Source organism: Marmota monax, unplaced genomic scaffold (genome assembly GCF_021218885.2).
Source record: "Marmota monax isolate L192 unplaced genomic scaffold, Marmota_monax_Labrador192_F-V1.1 WCK01_AAM20220418_F8-fsc00009, whole genome shotgun sequence".
Classification (NCBI taxonomy): domain Eukaryota; kingdom Metazoa; phylum Chordata; class Mammalia; order Rodentia; family Sciuridae; genus Marmota; species Marmota monax.
Genome location: NW_026694710.1, coordinates 5492870 through 5520428, shown reverse-complemented (window position 1 = coordinate 5520428; position 27559 = coordinate 5492870). Strand labels below are relative to the sequence as shown.

General features: G+C 33.2%; 1 protein-coding gene across 6 annotated transcripts in view; it reads left to right on the top strand.

The window, feature by feature from the left end:
* Pcdh7 (protocadherin 7) overlaps positions 1-27559 on the top strand; it is a 397839-nt gene that overhangs the window by 167152 nt on the left and 203128 nt on the right. For 2 of the 6 annotated variants that reach the window (XM_058572376.1, XM_058572377.1), the window contains exon 2: positions 21785-21893. In XM_058572376.1, the coding sequence (XP_058428359.1) occupies positions 21785-21893 (109 nt within the window). Of the gene's footprint in view, positions 1-21784; positions 22002-27559 lie in introns of all 6 variants that reach the window. The other 4 variants (XM_046423817.2, XM_058572378.1, XM_046423816.2 and 1 more) reach the window with 2 other exon arrangements.

Here is a 27559-nt window from a genome sequence, read left to right as displayed (position 1 = left end):
GGCCCAGTGCCTGTGACTAACTTTCCTTAAAAGTCATATTACTCAGAATAGTGTATATGTAAACAAATCTAAATAATAGCAAATATATTCAAAATGAAGCTCAGAACAAGAAGGGATGAAGCTAATGAGGATGTCTGCTTTGTCCACTGAACATACCAATAATTCAAAACTTTTTTTGTTTGTTTTGGTACGGGGATTGAACCCAGGTGTTCTCAACCACTAAGCCACATTTACAGCCCGCTTTAAAAATATCTTTATAAGAGACAAGGTCTCACTAAGGTACTTAGGGCCTCCCTAAGCTGTTGAGGCTGGCTTTGAACTTGGGATCCTCCTGCCTCAGTCTCCCAAGCTGCTTCAAAATACAACTTTATCAATGCTTTTTTTTTTAATACTTCATATAATGCATCTTACACATAACACTGGTTCAATGTCCAGAGTAAAGGGCTTCATCTAATCTCAAGAATAATTTTCACTACATAAACTAGGAGAAGTTGCAGGGTGTTGTTTCTTTCTTAACCCTGTTACATGACTAAATATTCTAATGGCATTTTCATTTTTCTTCACTTTATCATTAGACAATTTTTGGCTAAATCTATTTATAGTTGCATTTTAAACTAAATTTTGGGATGTGTAGAAAGTATTTAGTTTACAATTTAGTTATGAAATTGAAAAGGCAATCAATCCTTGCCATGAAATTGGAAACTAAACAAAATATGAAGTTACTTACTGAAATGGTTTACATATTCCAATGAAGCTTAATTGCTTTTATTGATTTGGGAAGTAATCCCAGGCCAGAACTGGCTGTCTGTAGTTTGTTCTGTAGCTTTTTCCCCCCTTTGGGTTCTAACTCATTATGAATGACAAAAATAACAAAACTCGATTTTTATAAAGGAGTTACCTTGTATTTTGAATATGCAATACAAACCTCATCACTGCAACAAAAATGATATTAATGATATTTTCCCCTTTTTATCCCTACATATAATGAGTAATTTAAACAATTAAGTACAGTAAAAAAACACACTAATTCAGACTAATTGTGTGGAAAATTTTAATAAAATGTGGAACATCCGATAAAATGTTTTTTTAAAAATATTTTTCAAAATATCTACAATATCTTATAGTAATAACAAATTAAGTGTCATTATACTGATTTCATATATTACTTTTTAAGCAAAAATGTGAATTGTTTGCAATTTGCACACGTTTTTGCACTTACATGGATACCAGTGTGCTTTTGAAAGGTTAGCCAAACAATTCCCACTACTTTCCTGCCCCCTGCCAGTAGCTTGTTCACACCATTAAATTGCCTCCCAAACTCCTTTTACAGTGATAATACAAATATTTAAAGGGACTTGAAAATGTGAGATTTAAAAATCACTCTTTCTAGGCTAGCATGGTGGTACATGCCTGTAATCCCAACTGCTGGGAAGTCTAAGGCTAGAGAAGCACAAGTTCAAGGCCAGCCTGGGCAAATTAGAGAGATCCTATCTCAAAGCAAAATTAGAACAGGTTGAGGATATAGCTCAGGAGCAGAGTGTTTGCCTAGTTAGTGCAAGCCCCACGTTAAATACCCAGAACTAAAAAATATTTTTTCTCATTCTCTCATTAATTACTTCATTGATTCAATAGTGTTTTATTTGTTGTAGTCTATGAAATTATAAATACACATAAATATTTTCAAATATTTTATATATCCATGCCAAAGGAATCATGGAAGATTTTTAAGGTGAACTTAAGGAAACACCCAATATAAAACATTTCTTAATCGACATAGTTATCTCCTTTAATTCTTCTACAGAATAGCTGATTGGTATAAATATTTTAATTAGCATCTGGCAAAGGTATTTAATATGAATATTAGTTGGACATATTCAATTGGATACCACTTTTTAAAACAGGGTTACAGTTCTGCAATTTCTAAATTTCTTAACCAAAATATGTGAATTAAATTTTGTTTTCTTGATCAGGAAGAGTATAGATAATAAGGTAAGCTGAATTAATTAAAACCATATAGCTGTTTTTCTTTTCATAAGTATAGGTGAACATTATAAACAATAAAATGGTTTCTATTTACTTTTCTGCAGTGATATCCTGAGAATGGTAGTGTAATTGTTTTTAGATTTATTTGAGAAGTTGTTTCAGATTTTAGCTAACTAGCACAATATCTACAATTCTTTAGTAGTAATAGAGAATGTCTTTATAGCTTAGCATAAGCAGCTCTCTCTCTCAACCTTCTAATGGTCCAACTTATTGATATAGCTTCAGAGTACACTGAAAACGTTGCCTTCTTTCCCCCAAAGGTACATTTTGTGTTGAACCCTAATAAGAAAATGGAGAAATTAAGTTTTCCAATTTGCAGTGAGATAAATATACATTAAAAATAGTGTCCAATCAAATTGGTTTAACATAGTTCTGTTTTCTAAACGTAAAAGTAGCCTCAGGAGGAAACATTCTGCATGAAGTAAATAACCATAGATTGCATTTAAGGGCTCTTTTCCTGATTGTTGTTGACTTGATCTGAACAAAACCTGAAGGAGGTTTTAAATATATTTCTGGTACTTACCCTTTCAGGGCCTCAGTTTACTCACATGTTAAATGTGGTGCCAGGCATTGAGTTGAAGAGTATCTGAGGTCCGTTCTATTCTGGTTTATAAGGAGAAGCATACCAGAACAGAAAGGTGAAGACAATAAGGGAGGAGAAGTGAGATCAATTCTTTCCAAATGTAGTCTTTAAGTCTGCAGGTCACAGACTTTAACAGGTTAATATTTGCCTATGGTGCTTATAAAATACAGAGCCCTGACTCCTAAGCCACAACTACTGAGTGCACATCTTGGGGTGGAGGTAGGGCTGAAGTCTCCATTTTTAACAAATGCTATTTTCTTTCCCACAGTTTGATTGAGAGCCAGTAATGAATCATAAAATCAATTTGGTTGATATTAACCAGTATTTTTTAAATAAAGGAAAAGAAAGGACTAAAATGAAATGAAATGGAACGGAATTGGCTATGGTAGAAGAAAAAAAATCAGAGTGCACTGAATGAAGTAATGGAAAGTATTGTTTTATGAAACCTCTCTTTCCTGTGAATTTACAGGACAGAAATGTAAAATTCATCACTTTTGGTTGTGATTTTCTTTTTCATTGAAAATAATGTTGTGGAGTCATTTTGAGAATGACTGTCCAAAACAACACAAATTCTGACATACTCCTGTCTCAACCATCTTTTTTTTTATTATTGATTGTTCAAAACATTACAAAGCTCATGACATATCATCTTTCATACATTTGATTCAAGTGGGTTATGAACTCCCATTTTTATCCCAAATACAAGTTGCAGAATCACATCGGTTACACATCCACATTTTTACACATCCACATTTTTACATAATGCCATATTAGTGACTGTTGTATTCTGCTACCTTTCCTATCCCCTACTATCCCCCCTCCCCTTCCCTCCCATCTTCCCTCTCTACCCCATCTGCTGTTATTCAATTCTCTCCCTCAACCATCTTGAATATACCTAAATTTAATTTATTAGGGAGTGACTTTTGAGATATTGCTTTAGTCCAGATTTTAAGTATAAAATTTGACTTCCCTCAGATGTATATTTTACATCATTTCTGCTAAATGAGTATCCTTGCCTAATTCCCCATGCCTTTTTTATCCCTACTTCCCTAAAGCTGTATTTCAAGGTGTACATGCCTCCTGCAAGGCTCTTACCATGAAGCCTACCCTTCATGATGTAGCATTTATGTCACCAGCTGCAACTTTAAGTCAAGGCTTTCAGCAAATGGGAAGCAGTGGCAGGTCTGCCAGGTCTAGGTTAAGTCGTCCAATAATTTCCAAAATACCCTTCTTTTAAAATTTTTTAAATTAATTATTAATTTTGTTTTTATTTATTCTAATTAGTTATACATGACAGCAGAATGTATTTTGATATATTGTACACAAATGGAGCATAACTTTTCACTTCTTTAGTTGTATATGCTGTAGAGTCTCACAATATGAGCAGTCATACGTGTACCTAGGGTAATGATGTTCATCTCATTCCACCATCTTTCCTACCCCATGCCTCCTCCCTTCCCTCTCTCCCCTTTGCCCAATCAAAGCTCCTCCATTCTCCTCACACACACCCCACCCCAATATGGATCAGCATCCATTTATCAAAGAGAACATTCCGCTTTTGGTTTTTGGGAATTTGCTTACTTTGCTTAGCATGATATTCTCCAACTCCATTCATTTATCTGCAAATGCCATAATTTTATTCTCTTTTAATGCCAAGTAATATTCCATTGTATATATGCAGCACAGTTTATTTATCCATTCATCTGTTGAATGGCATGTAGGTTGGTTCCACAATTTAGCTATTGTGAACTGAGCTGCTCTGCACATTGATGTGGCTATGTCTCTATAGTTTGCTGATTATAAGTCCTTTGAGTATAAACAGAGAAGTGGGATAGCTAGGTCAAATGGTGGTTCCATTCCAAGTTTTCTAAGGAATCTCTATACTGCCTTCCATAGTGATTGCACCAATTTTCAGTTCCACCAGCAATGTATGAGTAAAAATACCCTTCTTTAGATTTGCCTCTACTGTTGAGGTCCTCATTTAATATTTATTTCCTTACTTTTACCAAGTATCCTTCTAGGGAAGGATCCACTTGACTATGACTCTAATATCCTGTCCATCTTTTTCCAGCTCTTAACTGCATACATGTGTTTGTGTGGGTGTATGTATGCCGGGAGAGGCACAATAAGAGGCAGGAAGTAGCTGTCATCCTTGGCATTGGGTCTTGCCATAACTAAATTTCCTGATAATGTGTGAACGTGATTCCTACATTCTCACCTGCTATAAACTGCATCTCTAGATTACCCATAACAATGGAAATGTTGATGATAATAATAATAAGAATAAAAGAACTAGTGTGCTTAGTGTTTTTTATGGTTTATTTCTTATTTTATAAGCATCAAGATTTTAATTGGATTAAGATTCAGTGCTGTCTGAAAGTAGCAACATCCGAACTAGAAAGAAGCACATAAATAAACTTCATATCCTTATGGTGGATATTTAAAAACCAAGGACAGAAAAAAATGTAATTTGTCTTAGATGGTTTTGTTGTGATTATGTTAATAGAATGATTTGAGATACATGGAGGAAAGAGGAAGTGAAAAAAAAGTGGCATAAAAAATGCCAAAAGGAGGAGGAAGTGGTAAAGACATGGTCAGGGAAAAGGAAGTAGCATTTGATCATATGGAAATAGAGTCAGGAATGGCAATACACATTCATAACCTTATGAGAAACACAGAACTCTCACCAGCCATCCAGGACTAATTGCTAATTGACAAACAAAATAGGCCTTATACATTTCATGATAAGTGTTAGATAACTTCATGAAGATGTATTTTCCTGTTTCTTAATGGCATGTTGGTTACTGAGATACTAACTAATAAATAAAACTCTATTAGTCATCCTGTGTCTGAACAAAACCTCAAGTACAGCTGATTTTAATTACAAATTACTTTTCCTAGAATGTATTATAGCTATAAAAAGAAAAACACTCAAGCCATTTTTTACAAAGTAAAGTGAATGGGAAGAAATACTTATGTAAGTTTTTCTGTAATTGTTTTCAAAATATAGACTATCTGTTTCCAAAAGATTTGAGATATTTTACAATAAATCATATTCATAGTGAGACTATTGAAATATAAATGCTACCTCAAAAAAACACACAGAAAGTGGAATAAGCAGTATAGTTACCCTCTTCAGGCTTATAAATGTATGATGATTGAGTACTGAGATTACTTCCAGCTAAGGCAGATAAAATTAGACTGATTTCCCATTTTATTTTAGGACCAAAGTGAATTTTTCAACCCTGCTGACATAGATATTGAATACAATCCCAAAATAATTTGGGGATGTGATCCAGGCATCTATATATTTTAGTTTTCCAGGTAATTCAAATGTGCAGCCAGAGTTGAGAAGAGCTGACCTGTGTAAAACAAGGAGGAAGGTTTATTGGACTTTAATGGCTTAAGCTCACAGGATAGAAAGAAAACTATACATTATTTCCATTAGAGATGGCCTAAATGAAACAGTAACAAATTACAGATAATATTCAGTGGAGTTTGAATCTGGATGTCTAATTTTTCAACCTAAGTAACTTGTGAAAAACTCTCACCAGCAATGGTTATAATTGACTTTATTCCCTTGAGTACTGGTTTTCTCCTATTGTCCAGGTTCTAGCACCCTTTATTTTTAAATAAGCTGGCCTGTGCTAGCAGATGACTTAGTTACACTAACACTCTTACAAAGATATGCAGAAGTCTCAGTGACTGTTTATCAACCACTCAGGGTTCAGTCAAGGCCACTATATTGTCTGATGGGTGAGAACAGATCTGTTGATTGCTTGGCAGCAGCATGAATGTGGGCAAGTTCCCTCCATGGGTATTGGTTTCCTCTTCTGTAAAATGCACAATAATATGAGTATTTACCCATAGTGTTATTTATTATTAAACAAGCTCTGAATGGACACACAGCAAGCAATCGATGAGTGTTAGAGAACATCACGATGCATTTTGAATACACGCTATCAACTCTATCATTAATGAGGCTTTGCCTTCTTTCAGTGCATTCTAGGAATTGTGTGCTACCAATTACTAATTAACATTGGGAAGGTTTCTTTCTATTGATCAGTTGTTGCAGTACATAAGTCTCCTTCTCAGTCAGTTTATTTATTTATTTTTAAAATTTTAGAGTTTGCTGTAAAATGGAGTGCAGAGAATATATACTTTGCCTGCTTAATTTATTATCTGCCAATATAAGTAATTTTCATTTAAAAACTGCAGTAAAACATTTTTAAAAAGTCAAGATTCTCTTGTTTTCCCAAGAATGAAATGATAATTCATGCTTTATTATTATTGCTATTTTTTAAAGTATTTTTTTAGTGGTAAATGGATACAATATCTTTATTTATTCATTTTTATGTGGTGCTGAGGATTGAACCCAGTGCCTCACATGAGGGAGGCGCTCTACCACTGAGCTATAGCCCCATCCCTTACTATTGCTATTTCCTAATGCATAGAATATATATAATGAGAACAAGAGGCAGAAATGCCAGTAAGTCATACATTTTTTATAGGCTATAGATAATTTAATGAATTATAGGGGCCAAAATATTATGATTTAAAAACTTCATGAAGTGAAAATTAAGGTATCAACAAATGTTTAGAAAATGGCAATATCTATAAACTAGTATAGAAAAAAACTTGGAGACTTAAAAAAAGTCTTAAGATAAAAAAGGAATAAAATATTTTATTTTAGATATGGATCTCCAAATCTCTTTCAAATATGAAAGGTAAATAGTCTTAGTAAGTTAAATAGTATTAGTAATAAAATATGATTGTTCTACTATTGCCTCATGGACTTGTTTTTCCCTGTTGCTTAAAAATGTTCCTTTTACATAAGCTTAAGGATTCAACCATATTTCTAAAGAGGATGATAAACAAAATAAATGGTTTTTGTGGCATTTAGTATTGAAATAGTACATGGCAAATATTAGATAACCATGTTATATTATGAAATTATGTCTAAAAATTGAGCTTGAGTGTTTCTGACTACGTGCCCTACAACATAGGAATTACCTTTGAGTCTCTGTGTCATAGGCAGATTGTGAATATCCTCATTTCCCTAAAGAATCATGAAATATCAAAATTTAATATTCATTTAGTGAGCTTATTTTTCATTTTTCTTCTGGAGAGCTCAAGCATTTTTTTTTTTTTTTACAAAGAATTCATCCTTCTAAAATGTTCCTTACATGTATAAACAATGAAGAAATGAGAAACAAGAAATGGACAAGAAGCAATATCCTTAGGTATGGTACCCACAGCTAGGCTTCAGTTGGTATTTAATAGTTCTTCTCAAGGCCATTCTTGAAAATCTAGGAATACATTCTTGACACCATCATTCCTTTTTACTTTTTTAAAAAGTTCATCCTAATGTGGCGGAAATAATTCATTTATTCTAAGTTCATGTTGCTGTTGTTTTGCGTTTGTGGTATTGGAGAATGAACCCAGTATCTCACACATGCTGATTTTTAAAATTTTTTAAATGCATGATACAGTGCCATAAAAATCTTTGGCTTGTGGACATAATTCTGGACTGAACTCACTGTTATCATATGTAGACCAATTTGTATCCTGTATAAGGGCTCATTGGATCTTCACTACATCTTTAAAATAGAGGGATTGTTATTTATATTTACTTAAAATGAATCATGTCTCAGAACAGTTAAGTAAGTGGCCTATGGTTATTCAGTTTATAGTGGATGTCAGGAGATGAAATTCTGGTTTTCTGATTGCAAAATCAACAGATTTTCCTAAACACAATTGTAGTATGGTTAGGCTTTGTTTTATTCAGCTTTTTTGCTATGGTGATCAAAAAGACATGACAAGAACAATTGGTGGAGGAATGTTTATTTGTGGGCTCATGGTTTCAGAGGTCTCAGTCCATAGAGGGCCAACTCCATTCCTCTGGGCCTGAGTTGAGGCAGAACACCATGGGGATTGTGGCTGAAGAAAGCACCTGGGGAACGCAGCACCAGGAAGCAGAAAAAGAACTCCCTTCCACACAAACAAAATATATACCCTGAAGACACACCCCTGATAACCCACCTCCTCCAGCCACATCCTTCCTGCCTACAGTCACCACTCACTTAATCCCGTTCAGGTTATTGATACACTGATTAGATTACAGCTCATAACCCGATCATTTTACCTCTAAATTTTCTTTCATTGTATCACACGTGAGCTTTTGAGGGACACCTAATCTAAACCGTAACAGGCTTCAAAGTTAGGTTTGGTTTTATTCAGCTTAATAATTAAGGGCTTAAATAACACTTCCAAGGCTTACTCTATTTGGCTGTCTTGATTCCTGCCAGACATATGAATGCATCTAGATCAGGGGAAGGTATTTAAGGACACAAACTTTCATTCCATAGAATATGAAATCTGGAGGATTTAAAATGTATGTAGCTTCCTAAACAGATTTCACCAGGTGCAGTTTCATGAAATGTCTAAGATAGAAAAGGCAAAAAAAAAAAAAAAAAAAAAGAAGAAGAAAATGGAGCATCTGTTTGAGAGGATCCTAAAATCTAAAATGCATGTTTCATTTTCGTTTCAATATGGGAGAATTGATTCAAATGCTTTTGAGGCAAGCACCTATCTGTGCTTCTATGTATTTAAGGAGGTAGCTTTTCTAAGTTTCTTGTCATTGTTGATGTGTTCATTTCTAGTATTTCAATAGTTACAAACCCCACCAGTCCTGCTGGAGTTCCACTTGGTTCTTCAGCATTGCTCCCTTCAAGGGCTGCAGACGAATTCCAACTGTGCAATTTACCGCGTAGGTTTATCAATCTCATTCAGCTGTTTCCGGAACTCCATGGGTGTGTAGGGTAGTCATGCAAAGCAACTAACCAGCATGAGAACTGAGCTCTGGATGGTTATCACAATGCCTAAGTGAAAAAGTAAAAAAGAATAAATAAAAATAAGCCTGTGCGTGTATTCAGTGAACACTTTTGAATGATTAATCCACACCTTGCCCAGCTGGGTCTAATGACTGAGAGTTCAGCTTGTAGATTTCTTAGCACAGTGGTAGGCACAAAGCAAGCACTTAGCAAGTCTTTGTTGGACTGAATGTCATTGTGAAGATAGTATTTTTCTCATTAGTCGCCTGCCAATATTCTCTTTTCCTATCCTAGGACTCCCTCTGTTTTCATGTCCTTCTGTTCATGTAAACATTGAGACTTACAAGGGAACATGTCTCAATGAATTAGAGAGTGAAATCCAACTGTGGTCCAGCATGCTTTCACTATTCTATTTTGTGCCAAACTTGCCAGTCCCCACTATTAGAATTATACATCTTAGGCATGAATCTTACAGCCTCTTGCATACATACAGTAGGAACAAAAATGAACGTCTTTATGTGGTCAAGTCAAAGAGGAATCACAGAAGAGGTGGTTTCAAAGATTTAGACAAGCATGTTTCATGGAGCTGATGTTTGGGAATGTGTTTTTCTTTTCACAAAGATGTTAAGCCTGAGGGAAGCATGCCATCTTTGTAACTTTTCATTAAGGTAATTAACTAAAATGTTTGATTATCATGCACATTCTTGTTTGTGATGTTTATTTGATGAGAAAATGTGATCCAAGAAGCATTAATATTTTCAGGGTCATAAAGTATGTTAAGGAATTTCTTAATGGTTGAACAAAGCTCACTTTGAAATCATTGATTTCAACCCTTTATTCTTTGATTCAGCACATATATTCTTGTAGTTTCACAATCTTAAAGCTTAAGCGAATTAAAAAACTGTAAAGTATACTAAATATCATCTGCTGTAACCCTCTCATTTTATGGTTGCGGACATTAAAGCTGAAAGATTAATCATTGTGCCATATTTCACACTTATTATCAGACCTACTTCTCAAATCTAAGTTTTCTTATCCCCAGTTCAGAGGAATTTCCAAAACAGACAAGAAATATCAAATCATATTAATAATAATAATTTATAAAATCTTTTCTAATATTGTTACTAAAACAGGTATAAGGTTTGTGTGGACCTTCAAATCTAGATGAAAAGTCCATAGTAACAAATCAAAATGTTAATAAAACACAAGGATTAACAAATATTGAAACAATGAGATATACTTTGTGGGGCAAATATTACCTTCTGACAATTTGATATAATAGAAAAGTGCTGTTATATAGCGTCTTGAACTTTGCATTTCAGGGAATTAAAACTAGAACTGATTACAGCCCCAGCAATAATTAAAAATACACATTGTTGGATATCCTTGTGCAAGAAAAAACAAAATTATTAAAAAGAGATCCAAACTAATGACCTATTGGTGGAATTCTCAGCAACACATCATGAAAATGAAAAATACTTGGGCTTATGGTGTACACAAGTAAAGGAGTTAAATAAATGCACTCCCTGAATAAAGGGTCCCCTATGGATTATACTGATTAAAAACTGGGATGGAGAAACAATGGGAAGGCTCAAATGCCCAATGCTAGGGTGAGACAGATTAATTAGACAGTATACAGAGATTAGAAATTGGGCTAGGATCCTCTAGTGTACTTAGCCATGATAAGGAAAAATGTGAGAAAGAGGAGTAGCTATGTTTGTGTCCCTCAAAACAGCATGCATCAAGGATTAAATTTAACTGTTAAGGATAAAAGAAGCATGGTGAAAAGCCAAATTGTCAATAGAACATGGTGGTAATGATGGATTCCATGATCCAATTGCCTATTCTTACATGAAGAGAAACACAACAAATAAGTAACAAGAAACAAACACGATGAATTTGAGAAGGAATACCTGCTTACATTAAAAAAACTATTTATGTTTATTTAATCTGCAGATATTTAGTGATTCAGTGATTTAATGTGTAGGTATTTATTGTGCTATGGTAATTCATAAGTAAATTGTTCTTAATACTTATTGGAACTCTGTAAGTTAGACGTCATTGCTCCAGTTTTTAGAAAATACCATTTTAATTGATAGGAACTGAAGTTCAGATGACGGACATTATTTTCTCTAAGCCATAAAGTGAATGGAAATAAGATTAGATTTTAATTATACTATTTTCTGATCCCAAATCACAAGTAGTTTTTCACATACACTATAGTGACTTGAAGTACAAGTTATTAGCTAAAAAATCCTTATGATAAGTTTGCTATATGGAAGCAGAGGTGGCATTTTGCTGCTTTACTACTTTTAGGTTGTTTTACTAAGCAGTTCAGAGACCCAGCAGCTTCTGGAAGGCAGTAACTTGTGAATACTCTCATCTTGTGACCGTATCAAGTTTCTATTATATGTTTACAATAACCTTCATGGAAAGACATGGTGCTGTGGGCTGTATAAGGAACATGAATAATACCTCGCTTAAATAGCCAAAGAGCCCAATGTGTTACCTGCATTTTACTGATGAGAATATGTCATATATGTATTTCCACTTTTCCCCTTGGAAAGGATAGTTTTAAAGAGCAGTTGGTGTTCTAATTCCACTGGATAGTTACCACAAGGATTCCTGTTGCTGAAATAATTTAATCTCTGAATCAGTTTATCTGAAAAAATGGGAAGAAAAACAATGTCTTGCCTATTTAAGGTTGTTACAAAGGAGCACAAATATACTGTATGTGGAAGAACTGTTAGAATATTAAGTCATATGCAATTTTCAATTATTTTTTCAACCATTTTTAAGTGCCTGATACATAAGAGACATTTGCCATAAGTTTCATATATAAATGTTCAATTTCATTTCATCATTGAGTCACTCTGGAAAACTGGTATGAATAATGGATCTACATTTCTGTCAGCATCTGGTATATCTTTATTTGGAATTTCTTTTGGAAGGTGAAAGCATCTGCGCTGAGGGATGTCATGTCTGAGGAAGGGAAGGCAATGAGCCCTGTGCAATTTCTTCTGTCTGTAGAGGTGGGACAAGAACACTGCCTTGTTCTGACAAGAGGCTAGTGAAGTGTCCACAACATGTTTACTTTTCTATGAGAAAATACCAACATAGTGTTTCATAGCCTAGATGAGAATATAATGGTGAAAGGTGTTTCAATCTAACTTAACCATGTTCTCACACTAAGTAACAAGGAAAAGCTTGAAATCAAAGTTCAGCAACAAATGTTTGAAACAAAGAGTCCAGATAATCCACAAGATGGATAATGTCCCTTTCAATAAATGTCATTTTGTTGTGATATTTTTGAACACCTGATTCTGAACTATATAAGAAATGGGTAAACTAGACCAAATCTGGGCTTCTGCTTGTTTTGAAAGCAAGCCAGATATGATTGATTTTTTTTTACGTTTTTAAATATTGAGAAATAAATAAAACATTCCTAGAATGGGAAAATGATCTGCAATTTGGATTTCTGGATCCACAAATCAAGTATTCCTGGGACGGGATTATGTCCATTCACTTATACATTCAATGGCTGTTGTCACCTCACAATGGCAGAGCTGAGGAGCTACAGCAGAGATCTGTGGCCCACAAAGTCTAAAATATTTAACTTCTGACCCTTTACAGAAAAATTTTGCCAAACCCTGGACTTGGTTTAAAAGAAACTAGTAAGAAAGAGAAAAAAAAGAAAGAAAGAAAAAAAAAGATCAAAGAGAGGGAAAAAATCTGTGTCCACAGTATAGATGACCTATCTTTTGGGTTTCAGAACATAATATCTTTTTTTTTTTAAAGTTAAAAAAGAAGTGTTGAAGTGTTTGCCTATATTTACTAATAGTTTCAGATCTTGGGCTATTCTGTTCTTTAATATTTTTCATGAGGGAAGGAAAAAAAAAAAAAAACACCAAGAGGCTAATTTACACTTTTAGGCTAGAGTAGCTCCTGTGGGTAATTTAAATATTGAATTTTTTTTGTCATTTGCAAAATCAGAACATTAATACGACACATGAGGAGAAGTGACCTAAGTGAAATAAAGAGTGCAATCCTAGCACAATCCTAGATGCTACTTTTTTAATACCAGTATCATTATTCTTTTATAATAATTAAGTAGTTGTGATCTACAGGACAGAGGACTAGAAAGTACCACCTGCGTTCTTAGTTTCTGAAGTATAATATAAACAGTAATGTCAAATATGTAACTGCATGCCAGTCAAAGGAGATAGTTATTTAACTTCACCTTCCCCAAATGAGAGTTTTAATTAACTGATCCAAATGTTTCAACATGTTTCTTCTTAATATCCTTTCATCTGCTATCGACTTGAAAGAAAGAAAGGCAGTTTGAAGTACAGAGGGATCTTGAGATGTCAGTAAAAGCAGATGCCCCTAAAAAGTTTAAAGACCTGATTAAAATCTGTTTGAGTGCTCTGCCAGATATCCTGTAACTAATGCACCATGGAATCCTAGGTATGTTTGTTCAGTAGCACTGATGCTGGCTGAGGATGTTTGCAGATTAATCAAGAGCCCGTTCATTGCAAGGAAAGGCCTCCCAGTATTAGATAGCTCCTCTTTAAAAATAAAAGGCAGCTCTCCTTGTAATACTGCAATGTTCTGCTCCATGACTGTTTCAGTGCTTTATGACTGACAAAGAGAGTCATTAGAACTATGTTTGATGGACATAACTAAGTGAATTGGAAAAAATAAAAAAGCCTTTTCAGCCCATTCAGAAATAATTGATGTGACTGAGACAGCTGTATGTGAGCTCCAGATAAGGAGACAATTTATGGAGAAACCACTGAAGCTAAAAAGGAAGGTGCAGATTTAAAGTTCCCAATAAAGTTGTCTGTTAGACATAGCAGTATTCAATAAGGAAAAAGATTTAACCTGAGGTTCTTTTCAATACATAGCATCCTTAGGGGACTATCCTCTTGAAAATAAAATCCCTATAAAGGTACTGTCACTAGGTTATAAAAAACGGGCTCTTAGGGGAAGTGCCTGCACTCTTAGTCCGTTGCTGTATGTTCTCTTTTACTGTAAGTATTGCATATAACAGTTTCCTAGAACTTAAGACTTTTTGTTTTCTTTTTCTAAAATTGACCACTGTTATATCAAAGCAAATAATCCATGTTTATTCGATACATTGCAATTTTAAAGATTTTTGGTAATATTGATAGAAAGCAAATATTTTAAGTTTGTCTGATATGGACATAATATTTGATTTTGGAGTGTGATGGATACATTTAATTATATAGCTTAGAATTAATAAAATATTGGTTTTGTTGCCATTCATATACATGTATTCATTTGTTCTTTTCAGCTTTTCCTAGAAACCGTACTTGAACTTTCTGACAAAAACTTTAAATAGGTAACACCTGAAATGTTATACAGGTTTAATAATGTTCATATTCTGAAAATGGAAGATATTAATGACACAATATGAATAACAAACACATTAATGTTAATTTTAAATTCAACATTCCTAAATGTACAGATATGAAGAGTACATAAGGGCTGGGTATGTGGCTCAAGTGGTAACGCGCTTGCCTGGCATACGTGGGGCGCTGGGTTCGATCCTCAGCACCACATAAAAATAAAATAATGATGTTGTGTCCACTGAAAACTAAAAAATAAATATTAAAAAATTCTCTCTATATTAAAAAAAGAGTACATAATATTATATAAGTGCTTCAAAAACTGGAGGATACTTATATGCTTTTATAAAATTTTTACAAATTCTAAAATCTATGTGCAAGATCAAAAACAGGCAGTTGTATCTGTAGTACAATTTGACTTCAGCTTTCTATATAATTTTTCACAAAAATAATTATTTTAGAAAATTTTTTCAATCCCCTAATGAATTTGAAATTGATCTATTTAATTTTCCTTGGAGACTATGTGTAAGTAGTGTAGGATCTGACTACTGGTCAATATGTGAAGCAAAGCAGAGCTTGTGGGGACCTTTTTTGTTACCTCTATACCTGCTGGGCTATAGAGACTTGGGTTTCCTGTCAGCTGTTTTACAATATTAGTAATAGAGACACAATCTTACAGAAAGGGATAATGAATCAGAAGTTCTCCTCATTGTGCCTTAGAAACTCTCCATGAGTGCCTAACAATGATGTTGCTGGAACACAAGCCTTCTTTCTGTTCTCCAGATGTATTACAAATCTTCTTTTAATGTAGGCAGGCTGTTTCTCTCTGTATCTCCAGCTCTCCAATATACGGATTTTAGCATCTGCTCACATTTTTCCAGAAAACAAAACTATTAAATGCAAATGACTCTTCTGGATATGTTACATTGTACACCACACAACATTCAACTTATTAAATCTGTTTGTTAATTTTTCCTCTTAAGTACCTGAAATTATTTTTTAAATAAAAATGATCACTGTAATCACACAACCCTCCCCTCAGGTTCACCAACATTTCCATGGAAAAGGGGAGGGGAGGAAGAGGCTGCCATCCCCCAGGTCCCCTGACAGCAGAAAAGCAAGCATGGCAGACAGAGGACTTTTAAGGCATTTTTCCACTTCCTGTGTGACCTCTAGATTTCCTGAAAATAAAGGGAATAAAATTGTGTGCAGAAGGGGAATGCCTATTACAGGTCTATGGTAGGTTTAAAGCAGGGTAAATCCTAATGCATTTCATTCAATTGGGAGCCCTGGGAGGATGAAGGTACATCTAGTGCTCCAGGGATTGTGCCTTTGAATACATTTGCAATGACCTCTAAAATATTGGCATAGATCCTGTAGGAGGGTGTGTGTGGCCTCAAGTGAAAGTCTGTAGTGTACCATAATGGAGAACAAAAATTGTTGATAAATACCATTCTAAAATAAACCAATACAGAAATACTCATGCTCAGCGAAGGACCAGATTGGAATTGCGTTTTGTACATATTTGCTTTACAATTTGCATTTAAAAAATAAAAACTAAGTATATTAGTAGGATAATTAGGATTGAAATTTTGTATGGACTTTAAAAATTCTGTTTAGAAGCCTTGTAAATTACTAGTTAGCCTTATATTTTCTTAAAAGAAAAAAAAATCCTAAAAAAAGATGTGAGATAGCCGAAGTTATATAGCTGTGGCCTGAGGTATGGTACCTTTTATAGTATGTGTCTTTAAGGGAGCTTAAGGCTCTTTTTATAAATGATCTCATTAATTCGCAGAGAATTTAAGTTGGTAAAGGGCAGATAGTATTATCTCAATTCTACAGAACTTGAGCCTAAGGTATCAGAACTAGAGGTCAGCTAACTTGCCCAAGGTCACATAGAAAATCTATAGGGCTTTTTTAAAAAAAATGTATATAATTCTTTTCTTTTTTTGCTATTTTTAGTGCACTCCTTTTTTTTTCTCATTAAACATACACACACAGAGACATACTGACACCCATAAATGAAATTCACATGTTGTACTGCTTATTTTCCTTTGGTAATTTTTAAAATTTAATCTCTTGTAATTCTAGTTAGTTTATGTATTGATGTTTTTCAGTCCCCTCTCAGCATATATTGTTGGACATCTGTTTTTGCTTACATCTTGATCTTTTCATCTAAAAAAAAAAACACCACTTCACTGCCAATGAAGGAAGACAACAAAACTAGATAAGTAAATCTCTACACAGATCTTTTTCTTTAAGCTGCTATACTACTTCTTCCCTTTTGTCATATTTTTCAAAATTACTGCTGTATGCCTATTTTCTTTTGTTCTATATTTGCACCTTTCTTTGTTCGCAATGGTTTGGAGGTTTTCAGCCACAATGACCTTCTAATAGATGACTCCAACAGACTTGTGGTTCTGAGCATTCTTCTTAATGTTTCTAATTCCTTTAATCACATAAGTTTTTTTTTTTTTTTTGTCTTTCTGGAAATGTCTGAGTACTGGGCTTTTTAGTTTCAAATATGATCTGATTTTTTTTTACCCACTTGTTTTTTTATCCCTTTTTGCTGATCCATCAAATATGGCCCTTAAATGTATGTTGTCTATCAAACAGCTTTAGGGATTTCAATCCACACACCTAAATCCCATGTAGATTATAGCATCTCTTCTCTGCCTCTATTGTATTGGAAACTTGATTGTGTTGTATTTTGAGTGTTTCTGTAGCCTATAAGACTTACGGGTTTTCCAGTGTGTAGAACTATTGTTGAAACCCTGTAACATAATGGGTGCAAAATAAATACAAGTTAAGTGAATTAATGACTGAATCCAATCATCCACACACGCTTGCTTCAAAAGCGCCATGCTACTCATTCTCACGGCTGCCACCTTCTTTCAACCTTACCCCCTTGCTAGATAAATGTTTCTCTATAGTTCAAAATATCTTGGTATAATCATCTGCCTTCCTTCAAATTTCTTCTTCCTCCTTTTTTGTAAGAAATGATCAGATTTTAGCTTGACCCTTTAATCACATCATTTGTTCACCTGATTGAATTCTTTTTCCACCACCAATTTTTTTAGAATCATTTTCTTTTTAAAAAAATTTTTTTTGTACTTTCAGATGGACAGCATTCCTTTATTTTATTTGTTTATTTTTATGTGGTGCTGAGGATCGAACCCAGTGCCTCTCATGTGCCAGCCAAGCGCTCTGACACTGAGCTACAGCCCCAAGCCCCTAGTATCATCTTCTTTGAGTTCTCCTGCTTGCCTTACTTGTTCAGGACACTAGCCTCTCTTCACCCTTTCAGTAATCTAGAAGACCTGTGCTCTTCCTCAAGCGCTTTGATTTCTCTCTTTTAAAATAGATCAGTTTGCTTTGCAGAACACAAAATCATTTATTAGCCAAGATTGAAAAAGACAAAGCTCCATCACTCCAGATCACTAAGTATCTTCATGCCCATGTTTTTGAGTCTCAAGATGGAACCATGCAAGAGTCTACTGACTTTCCTTGGAAACTGCTACAACCCCAAGAGAACTCGCTGGCTTCCTGGAACAGTTTGCTTTCTTTTATGTCTTTACATAGGTTCTTCCTGACCATAGGATTTTTCTTTGTTCTCTGAGCTTTTCATCAATCAAGGAGATCTTAAAAATTACTAATATCCAGGTCACACCTGAAAGCTGACTCACTGGGCTTCTGTTGGGACCAAGAATTTGAATTTATTTTTTCCACAAGTTCTCTGGGGTGATTGTAAGGTGCATGTAGGCTGAAGAATCATCATTTAAACCATTTTGCTTCAGAGTATCAGTGATAAAGTCAAAGTCACGTATTTAATGCAAATTTATCCTCTGCTATGTAGTCAACACTGTTTTGCATTTCCACTTTAATGAGGCTTCCTGGAATATAAAGATAACTTGAATTCTGTGTTATAGCCACTGTTATAAATGCTATGAATGTTATAAACCAGCTTCTCAATAGACCCAAGCTAATGATGGTAGATGGTATATAAATATTGTCTGTCTGCCTCTCTCTGTCTTTTCTTCTCTCTTTATCTATCTAGCTGTCTAACTCAATATATATGATATACTACTGGAATTAAATTTTAACTCTTTGCATCCATAGACTATTCTTCAAAAGATAGGAATCTGTACCAATTTGGTTCATATTAACAACTTAAATATATTGCTGTAAGAATTTAATTTTTCACAATTATCAGTTTAAGATTTAGTGATTGCTATAAATGCTAATAATGCTTTGTAGAATTCTAAGGCCACATTTTAAATTGTACATAAAAATGATGCGATAGCATATTCTGATCCTTTGTGTAATACTTTTTATTTTGTACATTTATTATAAATTATTTCTTCATTCATCCAGATATTATTTTAAATGGGAAAAGATTTTTACAGAAAAAAAGGAAGAATTGATGAATCTATCTGTTACTATATAAATAGATCTTTGTATATTAAAATTATACTCTTCTTGCTTCTAAAATAATTTATGGAGATTAAAATATTCATAATCACAATAGGGTAGGAAATCAAGTAAATAAAATGTTCATAAGTTCATGGCAGTCATTATTTAACCTGTTACAGTGCAATCATTATTTTATTTTTGACATTTTTCATTGCAAACATAGTTTATGACCCATCTATGCTCTCCGATCACTGCTTTGGTGGAACAAGCATGTAAACACAGATTCTGAGATTAATATCTCCACATGAATGTCATTCTCTTTCTTGTTTTTATATCAAAATGAAACACTATTTCTCATGATTTCTTATTTTTCTTCTTTCAACTTATTAATTTTATTTACGGATTTCTGTATTCATCCTGAAAATTTTTCTTGTGTTAGAAAAGCCAGATCCTAAAAGATTTCAAAGTTATTAAAATAGAATTAAGTATAGCATTTGACCTTCTTTTATCTTTCAATATCCATATATCTATTTTTAACCCATTTCTGTGTCTTGAAGTGATAATATGTCTGCCTGACCCTTGGAGTTCTTGCCTAAATTCAACATTGATATTACAATTTCATTGTGCAGTAGTATTTGCAGAGTATCTTTTGTGTGCAGAGCAATGTGATTTTAGGAGACTTGTCAGTGGTTTTATTTCTGAGGTGACAACAAAGACATCAATCACAGATACTTTGCAGTCAGCTAGTAGGGATAAATGGGAAGATTTTATAAAAAGAAAATTCACACCAAAGGTGAAACATGGTAAATACAAATATATTTCTACATTTATTTATATACAGAGTAAAATGTACAATGATACTAATATAAAGAAATGTGAGAAGTATTAGTAAAATAAGGATAGTGTTTCTAGAGCACATTGCATGTAAATTTTGGCCCATAATGTGTTTGCAATTTATACTAGAAATATTTTGTAATTGTTTTTCAATATTGCTGACCCAAATCAGTGAAATTTTATTAAGAAAAGAATGTGATTTGAAGGTTTCTCTTTTACTCTTAGATTTAGCTATTCTAATAATTTGATTTTGAACTAGAATGAAAAAGAGAATTTTGTAGACTGTGTGTTACACTTTAGTACGTGAATCGTAAGGTACTAGGGAGAAATACCAGTAATGTACTGTATTCTTAGCAAATCTTCTATCTATAACAAAAAAAAAAGGAAATTTTGTGGAAGCATGTGATTGTCTTTAGCAAAACCAGTTTATAAATTACAGGAAAATGCCACAATTCTTCTTAGCTTTCTCACTAATATCAAATCTTGTGCAGATAATTCTTAACACTTCTAGAATGCTACTGATCCCAGTTAATATTAGTTATTTGTACCTTGAGCATTCTTAACACTTATAGAATTCTACTGATCCCAGTTAATAATAGTTATTTGTACCTTGAGCATTTAAGCTACAAAAGTACAAAAAAAGCTCTTCATTTTTTCATTATTATCTGGTAAATTTAATTTGATGCTATATGGTGGAAAGAACAAGTTATAAGGTAAAAATATATACACTCTGCCATCTTCACATTTACACAAGAGTTTAGTGGATACAACTATTGCCAAGAATAATCTCAGAAAGATATTATGGGACAATGTTTGATTGTTTTTCAAAATTATTGTTGGTATGGAGCACAGCCACTATCTGATATTAGTTTACTCATTTAATAAGCCTAAGTGTTTCTTTTTTATTTTATTATGTAGTTCAGATAATCTTACATTTCATCTATAGTAAATATTCAGTTTGTTCATTATCATAAGCATAATAAATTATTGGTTCCTATTGGATGAAGTTTTGCATAACTTTTTAAATACAAATTAAAGATTGCACATGATTTTACTGTTTTTTAACTAATTATAGTCATAGTAAAACATATGTTTAGACTTTTTAGATTATTTTCCATTCATTATTTAAGAAAACTTTTACTTTAACGTGATTCATACAATTTTAAATAGACAATAATTTTATAAAAAGAAGTAATAAATATACTTTAATTTCCTAGCCCTGCATCTGGAATCCTTTTATCAGCTGTAATTTTAATAATTATGTCAAGTTTCAGCGCATTAAATCTTTTAAAACTTTATATCTCATGGATGAGGTATTTTAAAGTGATGTATTTTTTGACATTGGGTTAGTTCAGCACTTATTGCTACATCACTGATCCTTGTTTTTATGAATTCTGTTTGTAAAAAGCATTAAGACTATTGAATTAAAAAAAGGTTAAGTATGTGGAACTAATATATCAGATTTAAATGCATGTTTTAGTGAAATTTCTGTTTTCTTATCTTGGTTTCAGAAAGAGAATTTTCAGTTATCCAAGCTCCAAGCATTGTCTAAGATAATATATAGTTCACCAAGTCAATTTCAACATATTTAACAATTTTTATTGAATTAGTTGTCAGTAGATTTTAATGTATGTAATTATGTATTTTTTAATAAGATCATTTACAATCTTATATCTTAGTGACATTCAGAATCTTTTCTTTTGCAGCCATTTCGTAGAGTGACGTTTTCTGTTGTGAGTCAGCCTCAGGACCCACATCAGGGGTCACTGCAGAGTTGCTATGACAGCGGGCTGGAGGAGTCAGAAACACCAAGCAGTAAGAGTTCATCAGGGCCAAGACTGGGTGCCCTTCCACTCCCAGAGGACAACTATGAAAGGACCACGCCGGATGGCAGTGTTGGTGAGGCAGAGCATATGGAAAATGGTAGGGGCAAACACAACATCCACACACATAATCACGCTAGTGAGCCGTAATAAGTAGGCTTGGCGAAGGTCAGTCTAAAACTAAAATAAAATAGCTGACTCCAATACTATTTTATTTTAAATAATAACTATTTACTAAAATATAGAAATGCCAAATAAAGCAACATAATTATGTAGATAAAACTCACCAAAATTGCACCATCATTTAAAAATGGCCTGTCAGAAATAGATGCACATACAAATAAAACCAGAGCAGTGTCTTCTATGAAAATGCTAAATTAGAGCACAATTCCTCAATAATAGCCATCGAGAAAGGTCTTTTCTGATAGTTTTCTTCTACTCATTTTTGTCATGCAACTATTTCTTCAATTGCTACTGTCCAGTCTTGGTGAAAGGAAATGACCATAAACACACCTTGCTTGACTCCCCTTACCCCCTAGATTTTTAGGAAAAACATTTTCAAATCTCTCCTTTCAATGCTAGCTGAAATTGAGTCAGAGAAGGAGAACAGCTCTGTCTTGCTCTCCACAGTATGCAGTAAATACTATTAGAGTTCCTCTCTCATTTAAGTATAAGGTGTTACTCACTTTTGTGCAAGAGAAAGGAAGGAACACAAATTATAATTCTCCATATTCTTACCCTTTCGTGAGGCTATTCTCATAATTATTACAATTTACCTTATATACATTTTCATTTAGATCATAAAGTTATATTGCAGCAGTACTTATAAAACTGTTCACATTTGTTTATGTTCCCAAAGGCAATTTGGTAATCCATTTTCTGGATTTCAAATCATAAGTGAATGTTTGAGGATGAATTTATGTCAGTTAATGGAATGGTACAAGTTCTTCCTAAATTCATCATTATTTTGTATATAAAAAAGATATGGTCATATATAAGGGAAGGAAGGAGCATCAAGGAAATTTTGTTTTTAGTAAAAACTCAAAATGGATTTATGTCTTTCTCTATCTCAATCCTCTAGTGAAGTAGAAAAATTTTTAACTTTCTGTTATATGGTAGTTTCTTCAGTGATGATATGCTAAGTACAGCATATTAATGCAGGAAAAAGATTGCTTTTTCCTTCTGTAAGTTTACCTATGAATATTAAAATCCAGTATATATATATATATATATATATATATATATATATATATATTCTCATAAATGACCCTAAGTTGAAGTATTGCTAAACTAAATCATGCCAAATAATTATTTATCCACTCTATCATCAGGTGAGAAGATATGCTACCAGGGTTTGATAATTGATGTCCTTCTTGATTAATTATCCAGGTGTTAAGTGGCATTTTGCCTTCTGGCTATAAAGGCATGCTTATCTGTGTGTATGGTGCTGTGTGCTTATGTGGATGGGAGTTTGATGTGATTTTTAAGACAAAATTTTAAAATTTATTAAGTGAGTATAAAATTTTGGTGTGAATTGAAATGCTGATGAATATTTGAGGCAAGTCTATTCAATATTCTTTGGAGAAAACTAAAATTAAATTTAAAGATATTACATATATAACATATATGTAATATCTTTAAGTATATTTATATATATAAATATTTAAAGATTTGTTTAAATATAGCTTTTACCTACATATGTAAGCATATATGTATACACATATATTTTTTATCTACTGAGGAAAGCAGTATTAATTTATTATTTCATTATTACTATTTCTTAGATCATCATTTGATAACAATTTTATGTTTTAAAAAGTGTTTATTTTTGTTATTAGTAATATAATACACAATGGATCCTTTTTTGAATGTCAGCTATAGAAATAGGAAGGACTTTGTACACTGGCATTATAAAGACATTTTAATGTTATTTTCCATTTTTGTGAGTTTAAGGCCATTCAACATCTTTAAAATAATCAAGAAATTATGAATAATTAAAACATAATTAAATATGACAAATACATATCAATTCCTTTTTATGAAGCATACATGTCATAGAAAACAACAGGTGAGCTTGTAAATAGAACAGAAAGTTTACTAAGATTCCCCTCAAAAGGCTTTTAGTTCTTTTTTGTAAACATCTGTTGTATCTTGTCAATAGCAAGGCCCATGATAATATAACTGCTTTTTCCTAATTTTGTATGTGACTGACACTTGAAATGCAGAGTTTATATAAACGATTTGGCATCTGCTAGCTGTGATTCATGTTGGTCCCAATGTATAGGTAATGACAGAAGGAGATGTGATACATTTTGAGTGATCCAAGCGTAGCATTGGATATTCGACTCACAGTTTTGATGGAGTTCCTGTTTTTAGACTACTAATCTAGCCAGAAAGCACAATTGTATTGCTTGAATTCTGGTAATTTTATCTTTGATATTAATGGGTCATTCTGACATAAATAGAATTGGAATTGAAACCTGTCAAGTATTCATTTGTCACATTTAATTGGAATCCAGGTAATCTGCAGTGTTTTGCTTGGTTAGGTTTTAATCAGGATTTGTATTGGATTTTCATTTGGATTTTCCATGAAATACCATTTTGGATGCTGACCTAGTTCCTAATTATTACCTCATATATTTTCCTTGAATTTTAACCTGTGTGAAATAATGCAGTTTTTACTAACTGTTTTGGATTAACTTCCATTGTAAAGTTTGGAAGATAATTTGCAATGCAATAACATAATATAACATTCCAATATCATGATGCAAACCAGGAATAAGTTAGGATAGCTAAGGATAAAAATAAGTTGTCACAGATGCTGTGTCAAGGAAGTAACTGAAACAGGCAAATTTAAATAAATAGACATTGAAAGGTATTTGTGTTTTACTAAAGCTTTTATCTGCCTTCTGTACTTTAGCATAATAAAATAATTTCATGTAGAAGGCCTGTTGGTTAATTCTCCTTTTAACAAGCTTTAACTTGTATTCCAACAGACATTGGTGCCAAATAAGGAATGGAGTTTTCTTCTCTGACTAGCTGAGGAAAAGGAATGCACTGCAAGAGTAAACACAATTTCATGAAACATGAGTATCGTAGAATGAGACCCACCATTTTGATGATCCAAATCTATAGAATTTATAGCCTTTGGGCTTTTAGAAAGTAATAATGAGAATTATACCAGTCAAAAACATTTTAGGAAAAGCTTGTGAATTACATATTCATTCATGGCAAAGATTACTAATAGTTAGTAATCAACTTTATGATTTCATGCTGATCTTTAAAAAAAAAATTAGTGGAATAAGGTATTTTAAAACATGATAGGAAATTTTATCATAAAATTTTTGACAATGTTTGACAATGAGGAAGTTAAAATAATTAAAAGGTAGATCAACAAACTGATGTTCAAGTAAAAAGCAGATATTAGCTTTAAAAGCATCCGATCTCACCCTTACCTTGATGATGCAGCAATCTTCAGATTTTTTATTGGAGTGTGATTTAATAGTTTCTTGGTCTATTTTATCTATGTATCTTGACCCACTGACGTATTTATTCTTTCAAAAGACACCTCCAGATCATCTTTACAAAGCCAGTTTTCCATTTCTATGTGTGGCTCAGACACAGAAAATACTAAGTTGGCATTTAATCCCAACTTCACCATCAGCAGTTTGTAGGTCACTTAATCCTTGTTTGTTTCTGATCATCTTTAAGTAATTAACTACATTAAATATGAAATCTTACTCCCATCCAACAATCTGTGATCCTCTCTGAACATCCAGTTGTCCTTGTGTTTTTTCCTCTAGAGAACAGAAAGAGACTTTGTGTCTCTTAGTGAGATGGAGAGTAAATTTTATAATATAAGTTAATGAGGTGTGGCAGTAGTAATTCTAAGGCCTTTTTCTCAACCCACAGAACATATGTGAGTTCTAATAAGAGGTAATGCATTTATTGTAAAAATCAAAGAGTCTAACTGGTGTACTGGCCAGGTGGGTGGAAAGGTTGGCACCACAGCAGGGTAGTGTGGGAGACATGTTGGGAGCTTCCCTTAATCATACTGTGCAAGGGCCATCTTGAGATCTGGTCTCACCCCCTGCCACAGTGCCCTTCACAGATAATTATGATTAAGACATGCCGCAATGGAATAAGTGTTTATTTTCTTGCTTGACAACTTAAACTCTGGTCAGATTAAGAATGAACAGAGATGAACACAATGTGTTTTTTTCTTAAGTAAACCTTTACAAATAGAATACCTTACAAATAATGTAGGAACACAGCAGGTAATCCATCAGACAGATTTTAAAAAGGTAAATGAGGTTAGCAAGTTGGAAACTCTAAATCCTTAATTAATTTTATGCTTCTTGATTTTCTCAAATCTTTCAGAAAAAATACCTTTGACTTTTATACACCAATGTTTTGAAATTCCCACTTCTGAACTTTCTTTTTCAAATTTACATATGATAGATGCCATTGTTCTATTCATTCTTTATACCTCATCTCTTCATTCCACATACTTTAAATAAGTGTTTAGAGTGTTTTGTTCTTGATAATTAAAACATGATATAGCACACTGTGAATCCACTTTGTATCTGCCATGAAATTTTAGAAGTAAATGCAGATTCATTGGGAATAAACCATTTTTTATAAGGCCAAAGGTAATGAGAATGGAGAATAAACACATTATCTTTGTAGAGGATAAAGGAACCTCTCCATCTCCTTTTCTCCCACCTACCTACCCAATAATCGGCAGGTATCTGTCCACAAGGCACTGTTGTCCTCTCATTTGGGTAATGTGACAAGGTGGCCTCTTCCATCATGCCCAAGAGCCTCACAGACTTCTGAATGGCATAAGTATTATATCTCAAAAACAAATGCTCACACATACTGTTTTTGTAGGAAAATACTAATACACATCACTATGGATTCATTTCCATGGTTTTGTGCTTCTTCCTGACATTTTGGTTGCCAGAGTCTCACTGAGGTTAATTTTCCTACTTTTCCAGTCATCTGTGACATGGTTCTGAATTTCCCAAGTGTCCTCAAGAAGTCTTCATGCCACTCATTCAGGAGGGCTGCATTCCCTTCTACTTCATAGTGATTATAGAGAGAAAGTAATTGTAGGGACAATCTCTAAGCCAGGTCTCAGCCAAGCAAGATATGTCCTGCAGCTACTTTTCAATTTTCCACTAAAATAAACAGTACAATCTGAAAGAATCTGAAAAAAATATTCACCTACAGGAGAATTGGCAGCATTGAAGATACAATCTAGTGAATTAAAAAAAAAACAATTTTGCAATCTAATGAATCAGTTTGATTCCTGGTTTCACCTCAGACTAAGAGTATAATTTTCTCACCATTTTCAGCCTCAGTTTTTTCAATTACAAATCACAGTACTGTGGAAGAAATTGAAAAGATAATAGCATGCAATAGTTTATAAATAACAGTAGTTATAATTTGGCTGTTAATTGATGAAATTATTTGCTGTTTTTATTTATTATAGATAATTTTGATTATAAATCTAAGTGGATTTGATATAATACAATGGCTTAATCTTGGCCTTCATAAAATGTTTAGTCTTACAAGGACAGCATTTTAAAATTACTGGTTGGAGTAATATTCTCATCTTGGATAATTTCCAGTCCTTTTTGTTTTTATTTATTT